The sequence below is a fragment of the Chiloscyllium plagiosum genome, chromosome 2 (assembly GCF_004010195.1).
Source record: "Chiloscyllium plagiosum isolate BGI_BamShark_2017 chromosome 2, ASM401019v2, whole genome shotgun sequence".
NCBI classification, from domain to species: domain Eukaryota; kingdom Metazoa; phylum Chordata; class Chondrichthyes; order Orectolobiformes; family Hemiscylliidae; genus Chiloscyllium; species Chiloscyllium plagiosum.
The window spans coordinates 14,530,163-14,544,582 of record NC_057711.1 but is presented as its reverse complement, the minus strand read 5'-3'; the positions used below and the strand labels follow the sequence as shown (position 1 = coordinate 14,544,582).

Here is a 14,420-nt window from a genome sequence, read left to right as displayed (position 1 = left end):
AAAAATATATCATTGGGGTATGCTAGCTAAACATAACAGAACCCCCATTCGTCATCCCGATAGCCATTAGTATTTCCTTTACAAGTAGATACCCTGGTCAGATGTCATAGTTTGTATGGTAGGGCCCTAGCAAGTACAGATGTGAAGGATTTTGGTGTGCATGTCCATAGATCAGTGAAGGCTGCAGGGCAGGTAGACACGGTGTTTAAGAAGTCAAATGCAACAAAAACAGAAATTGCTGGAAAAGCTCAGCAGTGAACACAGAGGTTATGACTGGGCTATACTGTATATAAGGTTCTGGATCAGTGGTGCTGGAAGAGCACAGCAATTCAGGCAGCATCCGAGGAGCTTCGAAATGACGTTTCGGGCAAAAGCCCTTCATCAGGAATGGAATAACATTGGTGAGGCGACAGCTTCACTACTTTGTGCAGTTCGGGTCACCATATTGCAGGAAGGAAAGGCTGCAGAGGAGATTCACCAGAAGATTGCCTAGGCTGAAGCGATGCCGCTGAGAATTGAAACTAAACAGCCTGAAGTTGTTGAGGCTGCGGCGGGAGAACTGAGCTGTACAAAGTTCAGATCAACAATTAGGAGGCATAGTTTTAAAGTAAGGAGGATTTGAGGATTTTCTTTCACCCAGAGGTTTGTGCGTTTCTGGAATTCACTGCCTGAAAGGGTGATAGAGACAGGAACCCTCAAGACAAAAACACTTGCAACACTATCACCATACACAGCTAAGGGCCAAGTGCTAGAAAATGGGATCAGAATAGATGAATGTTTGATGACCCACATGGACATGATGGGCCGAAGAGCCTCTTTTCGTTCTGTAGATAGACTACAACCAAGAGACAGAGGTCTGTGAAGGATTTAAGATCAAAGGGAGGCTTTAAGCTGGATGAATCTAAATTCTACCATCACAACTGAACTGCTACCTTCATCAAAACAGGTCTTTACAAACAGAGGATAATGCAAACGATGACATATGTCCCCTGCAGACCCTTAACACAGGGTTAAGGGGGCTGGGTGAAGGCAGTCTCTCATTCCTCCTGCACTCATGCATTCAACGCTTCCTTCCAAAGTGAAGTGGCTGTTTCTTTTCTCTTTTAACACGTAATGTTTCCCCCCTGGATCCTGGCTGTTGAAGTGAGCTAGTTATTTTTAATCCCTGGATGGCTGAGGGGGGTGGGAGAAGAGAGCCTGTGAGCTTTGGCTACAAGCTGACCAGCACAAAGCCCCGTTTGTGGCTGCTGTCTCTACAAACCCATACTGAGGGAGAGTGCCCAGGCGTTCACATCTGTCCTCCTCAGCAGTAGGCACACACTACTCTAGAAAGGTAAGTGATCTTTGCACCAGAAATTTAAACATTCATTCTATTGTGTAAATAAACATTTATTCAAAATCCTCCGTTCCGTATCTGTATAAAAAAGGGAGCAGCAACAGTTGGACCTCAGCAATTAATCTTCAAAGTAAATTTAATACATATAACCTGCTCTCAACTCATTATCTTAACAACTAAATTATCTTAAATGTTAACAGATAATTTCTAGTTTGCAATTGCAGATTATGGCTAGGTTCAAAGTGTGGCCTTTTTTTAAAAAAAATATCAATGATTCCTTAAATGGGTTACTTTTGAATGTGTTTCCTCTCGTTTCTTTACATTTCTTAGAAAAAAAGCAATTATATATATTTTTAAAAAATTTTTTTGTTTGTTTTTCACGTGTGCAATTCTATATGAATTGGTAACGTAGCAACCACCCTGTCTGAATGAGAATGACTGACTGACTATCCCCTCACACATACGCCTTCCTGGATTGTAAAATTATTCTTATTTAATAAATTTGTTTCAGGTGAACTTACAATGCAAAGGCACGGAATCAAAAGCGTATATTTATTGCAGAGTTCAATTTTTTGGATTTATTTATTTAAAGTTATTATTCCAAGGAAGGAATTACAAAAGTGGGAGAAAAATAAAATCAATATTTATGGGATTTGTTTTGCTTATTTAAACATGGCGAAGTCTTCCGGGTTGTTTTATATCTCTGTGTTAAAAGATATACTTGTCGATTAAAGATCTGGCATGTTCTGCCTCTCAGCCTCCAGTGGAAAATGAAAAAGCCCATTGTTCTTATGCTTTTGAGCTTGCTGCTGGTTACCCAAGCCATGCCGACAAATCGTCCGTCGTGTTACAAAAAGCTGTTGCAGGGTCGAAGCTGCCATAACATCCCCGAAGGGACCGAACACTTACGGCTCATAGACCAGGGGTTGACGGATCACTTCTGGGCTGGGGACGACTGCGAGATTGTGTGTTATTGCAGTTTCCAAGAATTGCTTTGCTGCCCTAAGTAAGTCTTTCTCTCTGCACACACACACACACACAGACAGACATACCCCTCCTGGCCTTGCCATTAGGGGGAGCAGTGATAACACACTCGACCGTATTTGCAGATACTGTCAGGAGTGAATGACTCACTCAACAAAGTAGCACACACTTTCTCCCTGTAATGTACTACGATTCACTGACTGATAAATGCCACGAATTCTAGAATAGCGAAAGGCATTGAGTATTTATCAAGTCACTCGCCTCCACAGCATGCATTTATGTAGCGCCTTACGAATCAAGAAAAACGTCCCAAGACAAAGGTTTTGGCTCAAATGTGTGCAAGAATATCACAACGTGGTAAACACATAGTTTGTATTTGGAAAGCGCCTTCCGCAACTCGACATCTCCAAGCGCTTTCCAGCCAGAAAAATATTGCTGTATTTAATGTTGACCCGTAACATCTCTTTTCCTCATAAATTCCCGCACATTTGGTGATGTTTAATGTTGGTTGGGGCATTAGCCAGAAGTCTCTTTCACGTCAGAATAGTTCTGTGAAATCTTTTCCTTCCTTCCTGATAAGAGGACACTCGCAGCCCAGGTTTAACATTATGGAGAATTTCGCTGTGTATAGATTATGACATTGTGTTTATCTGCATAAAATCGCCGGCCTAGGTTGTGCGAACAATGTTCCTTTGCCAGGGTTTAGAGCTGAACTCAAGACTTCTCATGGTCTTTTAGAGCAGGAAGTAACCCATACCAGATACCAGAGCCTTTTCAGTACTGAGACTTCTACAGGGTCGGGGGGGGGGGGGGGGGCTTACAGGTGCGTGTAACAGGATAAGATTAAACATTTATGGGATGCGGGCATTACTGACCAGGCCAGCATTTATTGACCAGAGGGCTGTTAAGAGTTAGCCACATTGCTTGGGTCTGGAGTCACGTGTAGGCCAGACCAGGAAAGGATGGCAGTTTCGTTCCCGAATCATTTGGGTTTTTAACAACAATTGACAATGGTTTCATTATCATCATTCGATGGAATTAAAATTCTAGGAGAAAGTGAGGACTGCAAATGCTGGAGATCAGAGTTGAGAGTGTGGTGCTGGAAAAACACAGCAGGTCAACCAGCAGCCGAAGAGCTTATGCTGAAACGTTGACTCTCCTGCTCCTGGGATGCTGCCTGCCCTGATGTGCTTTTCCAGCACCACAGTGTCAACTCTAAATTAAAATTCTATCATATGCCAGGACTGGGTTCAAATCCCAGAATATTACCTGAGTCTCTGGATGAATAGTGGAGTGATAATATCACTGGATCATTGCATCCCCTGACATGGTGTCTCCTCAGCCTTAAAAATCGCCACTGAAATGCTTAGTTACTGAGCCATTGGAAATAAGGGTTCTTGGTGATGGTCCAGAAAAGTGGTGGGAGGCTTATTTTGGTCAAATACTAAATGATGATTTGGAGAAGTCCCAACTCCAGAGGGCTGTTAGGAAGAGGAATGGAGTCAGTGACAATAGATTGAAGAGGATCAACAGGAAAGCAGCCTATAAGACGCAAGTGTATAATTTTAGCATGAAATTCTAGGAAATTAATCTAGATAAATGGGAGATGATGCACTTAGAGTCATAGGCATAGAGATGTACAGAATGGAAACAGACCCTTCGGTCCAACCCATCTATGCCGACCAGATATCCCAACCCAATCTAGTCCCACCTGCCAGCACCCGGCCCATATCCCTCCAAACCCTTCCTATTCATATACCCATCCAAATACCTCTAAACAAGGCAAGGGAATACATGATGAAGGTAGGACCCTGGGAAGCACCGGGAATCAGGGGAACCTTGGGTGTGCATGTATGCCAGTCCCTTAAAGTAGTGGGAGAGATGGATAGAGTGGTTAAGAGGTATATGGGATACTTGCAATTACTAGCCGAGGCATAGAGTTTAAGAGCAGGGAGATTATGCCACAGCTTGTGTATTGTGCGCAGTTCTGGAATCCATATTCTAGGAGCAATGTAATAGTACTGGAGAGGGTGAGAGGTCATTTACCAGGATGTTGCCTGGGTTGGAGAGTTTCAATTAGGAAGAAAGATTGGACAGACAGATTTTGTTTTCCTTAGAGCAGAGGAGATAGAGAGAGGCCATGATTGAGGTGTAAAAAATTATGAAGGACATACATAGGGTAGACAAGAAGAAACTTCTCCCCTTGCTGGAGGAACTAATTACCATGTAGAATAGATTTCAGGAAAGCAGCAGAAACTTTAAGGGGTATGTGAAGAAAATCTTGTTTTTAACTTAGAGGGTGATGGGAACCTGTAACTCATTGCCTGTAAGGGTGGTAAGGGCAGAAACCTGCAAGAAGTATTTAAGATGTGCACTTGTGATGGCAAGCATACAAGGCTATGGGCCAAGTGCTGCAATTAGATAGCTGGTTGTTTTTGACCAACGTGAACAAGATGAGCCAAAGGGACTTTTTCTATCCTGCAGACCTCTTTGACTCTACAACGTGTCCTCTGATTCACTCTTGAGCAATCAAAGTCAGTTCAGGAGATCACTGTGGTCTTGCTAATGCTAGCACTGTCCTTTCATGTTACGAAGTAATAGCAGGCCCAGCCAGAAAATAGAAATCAGCTCTCACTTGAAATAATTGTAGTGAATAGGGTCTCACTGTGCAAGCCAGCAGCTATTCCAAATACTTACATTCTCCAGGGGAAAAAAAACTGGTGGTCCTAATTGACAAAATTGCATTATTGTTGAGCAGTCAGTTTTTGGATATTAGAAGGTTGGTGATGTATATTGCCTTAGTTAGTCCTGCGATGAATCACCATAATATACTTACACTTTTAATAAACTCATGAAGAAAATACCAGACTGTTTTTTCACAAATTAAAATTCGTACAAAATCTTGAGCAATATCTTAAGCTTCAAGTGGGAGTTTCATGAAAATCCCAAAGTACATACACTGTACTTGCAATTAGGTATTGGCCTAGCTGTTCTGATCAGGAACAGATTCCCTAATTCTGGCTCTTATTGGACAAAAAAGTACCCACTTACCTTTGGAGGTGTTCTCTGTGCAAATCTCTGGGCCAGGAGGGTACCCAACTAAAGCTGTCAAGTCATGGCCTGGAATCCACAGCAGTGAGTGGATCTATGTTGAAACAGTGTCCCTTATTTCTACACAAGCTTCTGTTTTTCCAAGGTTGAAAAGTCTGGACTTCACTTTAACAGCTGCTGAGAGAACATAGGTGTCTAAGGTATGTGACAGGGTAGGGTGGCAGGTGAGTGAGCAGATACAATGACAATAGGTACGGAGGGTGGGGAGCATGACATGAGGTGCCAGGTCGAGAGTATGATGCTGGAAAAGCACAGCAGATCAGGCAGCATCCGAGGAGCAGGAAAATTGACGTTTCGGGCAAATGCCCTTCATCAGGAATTAGGCTGTGAACCTTGGGGGTGGAGAGATAAATGGGAGGGGTTGGGGCTGGGGGGAAGATAACTGAGAGTGTGATAGGTCGGTGAGGAGGGTGGAGCGGATAGGTGGGTAGGAAGATGGACATGTGGGACAGGTCATGAGGGCAGTGCTGACCTGGAAGGTTGAAACTGGAATAAGGTGGGGGAGCGGAAATGACGGAACTGGTAAAATCCACATTGATGCCATGGGGTTGGAGGGTCCCAAGACAGAAAATGAGGCATTCTTCCACCAGGCGTCAGGTGGTAAGGGAGTGACAATGGAGGAGGCCCAAGACCTGCATGTCCTCGGTGGAGTGAGAGGGGAAGTTGAAGTGTTCGGCCACGGGGCGGTGGGATTGATTGTTGTGCGTGTCCCACAGATGTTCACAGAGCGCTTCAGAAAACATCTCCAGGACACCCACACCAATCAACACCACCGTTCCGTGGCTGAACACTTCAACTCCCCCCCTCACTCCGCTGAGGACATGCAGGTCCTGGGCCTCCTCCACCACCACTCCTTTACCACCCGACACCTGGAGGAAGAACACCTCATCTTCTGCCTCGGGACCCTCCAATCCCACGGCATCAATGTGGACTTCACCAGTTTCCTCATTTCCCCCTCCCACCTTACCCCAGTTCCAACCTTCCAGCTCAGCACCACCTTCATGACCTGCCCCAACTGTCATTCTTCCTTTCCACCTATCTGCTCCACCCTCCCCTCTGACCTACCACCTCCACCCACCTATTGCACTCTCAGCAACCTTCATCCCAGTCGCACCCCCTCACATTTATCTCTCTATCTGAGGCTCCCAGGCTCATTCCTGATGAAGGGCTTTTGACTGAAACATCGATTTTCCTGTTCCTTGGATGCTGCCTGACCTGCTGTGCTTTTCCAGCACCACACTCTTGACTCTAATCTCCAACATCTGCAGTCCTCACTTTCAGCTACAAGGTGCCAGGTGACTGGAGGTAAGATGCCAGGTGGGTGAGCTGGTAGAGTGCCAGGTGATGGAGTGCCCTGTTGGGTGAGGGATAGGGTGACCAGTGGATGGGGGATGAGTTAAGTGAGTGAGTGCTTAGTGTTGGTTGGGTTTGGAGAATTTGAAGCCTGTTGAGGCAGCTGTGGTTAGGATGGTAGTCTTTGGAACTGGGGATTGGCGGTGATTGGAAGCAGAATAGGGTCTTGGTCAAGTCAGTCAATTTGGTCTGGAAGGATAATGGAGAGCAAGGGGTGTTAGATCAGGTCTGGTGTGGGGGTGGGGTAGCTGTCCCGTGATGAAGGTGCTGGGGTGGGAGTTTCAGTGTAATGATGATGGGGTAATGTGTGTGTTTGAATGATCAGATTCATATGCAGCCTGGAGTTAGAGTAAAAACCCGCACTTCGAATGCTTTCTTACTAACACAGGGTAAAAGTAGCGAGAGCAGACCATATGATTTATTCAGATTGCACTGCCAGTTGATACAATCATTGCTGATCTTGGATTTTAGCCCAATTTCTCACCCATTCTTACATCCCTTGATTCCGTGAGAAACTAAAATCCCATATCAGCTGAAACTTTTAGTCACTGATGGAATATGCACAACCCTTCAGGAGAGAAAATTCCAAAGATTCTCTGCTCTCGGTGACCCTGGGGGAGGTGATGGTATAACACTGATGGCACCAATTCAGATCTACCAGCCCAATTCCGGGATCACAGGTTCGAATCTAATCGTGGCGCGTGGTGAATTCCAAATTCAACGAAAATCCGAAATACTCGTCTAATGGTGACCATAATTGTTTTTTTTAAAATAAACCCATCCGGTTAGCTAATGTCCTTTGGGAAGGAAATTACCAGCCGACCGTGACTCCAGACCAATAACAATGTTGGTATCCCTTAGCTGCCCGCTAGATAATCAGGGATGGGCAATAAATGCTGTCCTAGCCAGCGATGCCCACAGGGAAAGCAAATCTTGACAGGACTTATTCACTTAATGGTAAGGTCCGAGGGAGTGCTGCTGACCAAAGAGACCTTTGAGTGCAGATCCATAGCTCCTTGAAAGTGGATTCGCAGGTAGGTAGGATAGTGAAGAAGCTGTTTAGTATGCTTTCCTTTATTGGTCAGAGTATTGCGTACAGGAGTTGGGAGGTCATGTTGCATCTGTACAGGACATTGGTTAGGCCACTGTTGGAATATTGCATGCAATTCTGGTCTCCTTCCTATCAGAAAGATGTTGTGAAACTTGAAAGGGTTCAGAAAAGATTTACAAGGATGTTGCCAGGTTTGGAGGATTTGAGCTACAGGGAGAGGCTGAGCAGGCTGGAGTTGTTTTCCCTGGAGCGTCGGAAGTTGAGGGGTGACCTTATAGAGGTTTACAAAATTATGAGGGCCATGGATAGGGTAAATAGGCAAAGTTTTTTCCCCGGGGTGAGGGAGTCCAGAACTAGAGGGCATAGGATTAGTGTAAGAGGGGAAAGATATAAAAGTGACCTAAGGGGCAACTTTTTCACACAGAGGGTAGTACAGGTATGGAGTAAGCTGCCAAAAGAAGTGGTGGAGGCTGGTACAATTGCAACATTTAAAAGGCATTTGGATGGGTATATGAATAGGAAGGGTTTGGAAGGATATGGGCCGGGTGCTGGTAGGTGGGACTAGATTGGGTTGGGATATCTGGTCGGCATGGATGGGTTGGACCGAAGGGTCTGTTTCCATGCTGTACATCTCTATGACTCTATGAATCTAAGTTAAAAAAAGGACAGTGGCATGGTCAGTACACTTGGTTATGATGACCCTGTGGAAGGGAAGAGAAAAATCGGTCAGAAATCACGATGCAGCAAACCCACAGCAGTGTGGGATCAATATGAAGAGACAATTGTTGTTAGGTGTGGTATTATTAGTAGGAGAGGTCTGCCAACATTAAAGAAACAAAGAGTAGTGATAAACGGCTCCATTTTGGAATGGCAGGCAGTGACCAGTGGGGTACTGCAGGGATCAGTGCTGGGACTGCAGCTTTTTACACTATATATTAATGATATAAAAGATGGTATTAGTAATAACATTAGCAAATTTGCTGATGATTCTATGCTGGGTGGCAGGGTAAAATGTGAGGAGGATGTTAGGAGATTACAGGGTGACCTGGACAGGTTAGGTGAGTGGTCAGATGCATGGCAGATGCAGTTTAATGTGGATAAATGTATGGTTATCCACTTTGGTGGCAAGAACAGGAAAGCAGATTACTACCTAAATGGAATCAATTTAGGTAATGGGACAGTACAGAGAGATCTGGGTGTTCTTGTACAGCAGTCAATGAAGGTAACCATGCAGGTACAGCAGGTAGTGAAGAAGGCTAATAGCATGCTGGCCTTCATAACAAGAGGGATTGAGTGTAGAAGCAAAGAGGTTCTTCTGCAGCTATACAGGGCACTGGTGAGACCACACCTGGAGTACTGTGTGCAGTTCTGGTCTCCAAATTTGAGGAAAGACATTCTGGCTATTGAGGGAGTGCAGCATAGGTTATCTATGTCAATTCCTGGAATGGTGGGACTACCTCACGCTGAAAGACTGGAGCGACTGGGCTTGTATACCCATGAGTTTAGAAGACTGAGAGGGGATCTGATTGAGACATATAAGATTATTAAAGGATTGGACACTCTGGAGGCAGGAAACATGTTTCCGCTGATGGGTGAGTGCCGAAACAGAGGACAGAACTTAAAAATATGGGGTGGACCATTTAGGACAGAGATGAGAAGAAACTTCTTCACCCAGAGAGTGGTGGCTGTGTGGAATGCTCTGCCCCAGAGGGCAGTGGAGGCCCAGTCTCTAGATTCATTTAAGAAAGAGTTAGATAGAACTCTCAAGGATAGTGGAATCAAGGGTTATGGAGATAAGGCAGGAACAGGATACTGATTAAGAATGATCAGCCATGATCATATTGAATGGTGGTGCAGACTTGAAGGGCAGAATGGCCTACTCCTGCACCTATTGTCTATTGTCTATTAACTAGCAGCACTGCTAGAGTTTAGCATCACCCATTACCTAGTGCTGCTCATCACCACTCAACCATTCCTGACAGGATCTGTCAAAGCTGAAATGTGACCTTGGAAGGAACTATTGACATTTAACAGCTTTCCATCTTGTTCTGTTTCAGGGACATATTCTTTGGACCAAAGATTTCTTTTGTGATTCCTTGCAATTCCCAATGAAAAGAAATTTAACAGCAGCTTGAAAACCATTCACTGGTCTGCAATCAAAGAAAGGGTTACCTACTCCCTGCGTATAGAACTTTACAAAATCTCCTGTGATTTTCCTAAAATGTCATTTGTAGAATGTGCCCCACAACACATGTACTTTTTTGCATGAACAATTGTTAAGTTATATTTTAATTTCAAAGATTGAAATAACAATACAGTGCATGCTTTTTCAATCTAACATATAAATCAACAATCATTGTTTACCATCTTACTAAATAGTTGTTCAATCATATTAACACCACTCTTTTTTCTAAAAATATATTTGATTTCTGGATATTAAAATAACAAGCTGAAATGCACTTAAAATACTGATATTTATCCAAACTAATCATATAATTAGATTAGATTCCCTACAGTATGGAAACAGGCCCTTCGGCCCAACAAGTCTACACTGATCCTCTGAAGAGTAACCCACCCAGACCTATTCCCCTACCATTTATTTACCCCTGACTAATGCACCTCACACTATGGGCAATTTAGCATTGTCTGGCCTGCGTATCTTTGGATTGTGGGATGAAACCGGAGAACCCGGAGGAAACCCACACAAACGTGGTATTTGTTTTCCTTGCAACTGCTAACTTACTGTTTCAAGTAAAATTTATAAGTACTGATATTAACACTCCATTTTATAGATTTTCTTACTGTATTTTAATAGTTTTGTTATTGTAATTGATTTACTTGCTGTAATAAAAATACTGACAGTTCCACTGAGTCAAAGTTTATTTCATTGCACAAACATTCTAACTTTAATTATAAGATGTACTTTTCTATATAGTTGCTTGAGTCCTAAGTAGAGGCAAATATTATCAAAAGGCTGAATTTTTACCAGAAATTGGCGATGTTAATTTCAATGAATTTAAAGGATGGTTTATCTCTATGGCCTAGCGAGATTTGGACTCAGAGTCATAGAGATCTATAGCACAGAAAGAGGCCCTTCAGCCCATCGCATACACACCTATAAAAAACAGCCATCTAACCTTCTCACATTATTTTCTGAAATGTCCCTCATAACCAATGCACCACACCTCGAAGGTGCGCCATTGGTCATACTGGCCCTCTTGCCAAAGGCAGAAGTATGTGCCACTGCTGGGACCTCCCAGGATTCCTGACACCAGCACCAGACTTAAAAGGCAGTAATGCACCAGGTCGATCCCCATCAGCCTGGAGTTGCCCGGCACAGCGCCTGTCAATTGCCTCGGATATGGGGGAACAGAAGAGAATTGACAGCTCACTCTGTTGATAGACAGAGGTCCTGGTTAACAAGACGGTGTAAAGGTGGGTTGACCTCTTTCTCTCAAAATCTACAGAGGTGATCACACCAGCAGACTCCACCAACCTGGTCCTAGATTGTCACCTGAGTCAGTGCTGCATCCACAGTGAGTAAGAACACAAGCAATGCTGCCAGGAGGTCAACAATCATCTCCACTCTGAAGGTAAGAGCCAGCATCTTCACACGAAAACATCACTCTCCCTCTATCTCCTCTACTGCACACACCTCCCACCAAGGCTCACTCTCACTATCAGGTATTTCTTCATATGTCAGCTGCAGAGATATGGTGGCGATGTGTTCCCTGGCATGTGCTAGCAACCATTTTCACACCCACTGTCCACTCACTACTTGGATCACAATTGAAGGAAAACAGTCATGCTTCATGGACGGAGTCACATAGTCAGCTTCTCAGTCCAGCTGACCCCCAAACTCTTCATATTTCTTTCATGATTGCCCTCCTCATCAACCCCACCAGCTTGGATCTTCCCAAATTCCCACTGGATATGTTTAACCGGTCATCTCCACATTTCACCTACCAGCCTCACTGTCACCAGACATTGACACATAGAAACCAAATAGTTGCAAATGTTGAGAATGAGCGAGTGAATTTGATGATATCGTGAAAATCAGCCAGATGGTTAATAGTAAGGCAGCTTAGGTTACAGGAAAATATAGGTGGGTCGGTCAGCTGGGAAGATCAGTGACTGATGGAATTTAAGACTGATAAAAGGGAAGTGATGCACTTTGGAAGAGGGAACAAGATAAGTGAGTACTTAATAAATAACAGGACACTGGGAAGCTCAGATGAACAGAAGGATCTTGCGGTGCTTGTCTGCAGATCACTCATGGTGGCAGGGCAGATTAATAGGTTAGTTAAGAAGGCCTTTATCAGTTATGGCATAGATTATAAGAGCAAAGAGATTATGTTGGAGCTGAACAGAGCTTTGGTTAGGCCACTGCTGGAGTAGTGTTTGTAGTTCTGGTCACCACACTAAGGGATGGATGTTATTGCACTGGAAGGGGTGCACAGGAGTTGGAGAGTTTAAGCTACGAAGAGAGGTGAGATAGGCTCAGGTTGTTTTATTTCGAAGAGAGTAGGTTGAGGGACCAAATTAAGCTATACAAGATTATGAAGGACATGGACAGCAGGGAAGAGACAGGACGTATTAGAGGAGAAATATTTTCACCCAGAGGGCGGTGGGTATCTGAAATGCACTGCCTGGGAGGGTAGTAGAGGCAGGAAACCTCAACATTTAGAAAATATATGGGCGCACACTTAATGTGTCATACATTGGGCTAAGTGCTGGAAAGTGGGATTAGTGTAAATGGGTTGCACTGGGGCGGAAGGGAATCTTCTCTGCTGTCTGCCTCTCTGTGGCATTGGGGTAGCATGTTGGAAATCACTAACCTTTGTGATGACTCCAGGAATAAAGATTTCAAAATAAATACACAAAATTCCCCAATTCAACTGATTTCCAGACCCAAGTGGATAGGAAGCTTGGATCAGGATTATGTACTTAATAATTATTACTACTTGTTATAAGGGCAAATTAGACTCTAGCTCCAGGTAAACAGTTATAAATCATCAGCATATACTCCATATTGAATTCTAATCCTCTTACACACACTGACAACTGGGAAATATAAGTTATTTGCAGAGGAGAACAAAAAAGAGGTGGTTCAATGGTTTCTACTCTGTGTTGCTGTGATGATCCTTACAATCTGATTCGGGTCAGAATGTTGTTTTTCAGTCATCTTTCTTTGGATGATTTCAAGGGACACAAGACGACTGGTTCATTTACAAAAGACATAAAAGTTACAGTTTACAACTGCTAAAGAAAAAAAATGAGCTGGTTTTCATCAAATTTAAAACAGGTTTTGATGGCAGAGAACAGAGACCCCGGTCTTGTGCTGTTGGAGATCAAAATACTCTTCTCTCTCTGACTTGTTCCCAGCCCCAAGCTGTTCAGTTACCTGAGAACCATAGGCTTTTGTCATCAGTAGTTTGTCACTAGTCCACAGATCAATGAAATGTTTGTTGCCCCAACTGCATCTGCACGCAGAACCCCTAGGCTCCAAAGCTTTACAAACCAGACAGCAATCCTCAATAACATGTTTTAAAATGGTTCTTTCCCAATTTTACAATTTTAAAAATCACAAAAATAAAAAGACATGGCCTTTACGCCATAGATACTGCATCATAACCTATATACAGCTCTCTGACCGACTTAGCACAACTCACTGGATTTGTTGCACAGGACTGATTGTGTTCACTCCTCTGACTGCAGAGATTAAGACCCCAGATTCCAAACACACCAAGCTGCTGAGTGATTGTATCCAAGTCCCTGGACTGATATCAGAGGCTGTCTTTGACTTTCTGAGGTCTACTGCTCTTTCACTTTGAGACTAGCTATTTGTTTAATGCACAATGCAGTATGTTTGTAGCATTTACTGCTAGCACATAGTGTGGGCGTGGGTGAGAGACTGATGTAGCACAGTGACAATCAGCAACATGTCCACCCCTTATGACTGATGGCTGCTGACTACCATAACAAGCTACCTGGCTTTGACTGCACTTACCAGCAAGTCAAAAACAGAGTTACAGTGAGTTTTTAACCACTGTTTGAGGTGGCAAAGTGCAAAAAGGCAAAGCAGAGATTCTGAGCATCCAAAAGAGGGAAAGTGAGCAATCACAGAGAGCAAGCAAGAAGGCCTCCGACGCTCATGATCCAACCCACAAGTTGATGCCTATCCCTACACTCCGAAGTGCAGCATTAATGTGCCTCACCATGTTGTAAGTGGGTCAGTGAGGTACCTTGAGTACTGTACGTGTTGAGACTAGCATGAGGCCAATGCCAATTTCAGTGAATTAGAATCCCTACAGTATGGAAACAGGCCATTTGGCCCAACAAGTTCATACTGATCCTCTGAAGAGTAACCCATCCGGACAAATTCCCCTGCCCTGTATTTCCCCCTGACTAATGCACCTAATACTATGACCAATTCACCTGACCTGCACATCTTTGGATTGTGGGAGGCAGCCAGAGCACCTGGAGGAAACCACGCAGAAATAGACAGTCACCCAAGGTGGGAATCAAAGCCAGGTCCCTGGTGCTATGAGGCAACAGTGCTAACCGGTGAGCCACTGTGCTACC

General features: G+C 44.0%; 1 protein-coding gene across 1 annotated transcript; it reads left to right on the top strand.

The window, feature by feature from the left end:
- Nucleotides 1-947: 947 nt before the first annotated feature.
- Nucleotides 948-10,160, top strand: LOC122565302 (scrapie-responsive protein 1-like). The gene is made up of 3 exons (XM_043721119.1): nucleotides 948-1,333; nucleotides 2,094-2,342; nucleotides 9,893-10,160. Exons 2-3 carry the CDS (start codon nucleotides 2,107-2,109, stop codon nucleotides 9,945-9,947), a joined length of 291 nt encoding a protein of 96 aa, XP_043577054.1. The 5' UTR covers nucleotides 948-1,333; nucleotides 2,094-2,106; the 3' UTR covers nucleotides 9,948-10,160.
- Nucleotides 10,161-14,420: the final 4,260 nt, after the last annotated feature.

Excerpts from the sequence above, each read along its gene's own strand:
- LOC122565302 (XM_043721119.1), top strand. The coding sequence starts at position 2,107 with ATGAAAAAGCCCATTGTTCTTATGCTTTTGAGCTTGCTGCTGGTTACC. Across the intron at positions 2,343-9,892 it reads GAATTGCTTTGCTGCCCTAA|GGACATATTCTTTGGACCAA; the intron begins GTAAGTCTTTCT and ends GTTCTGTTTCAG.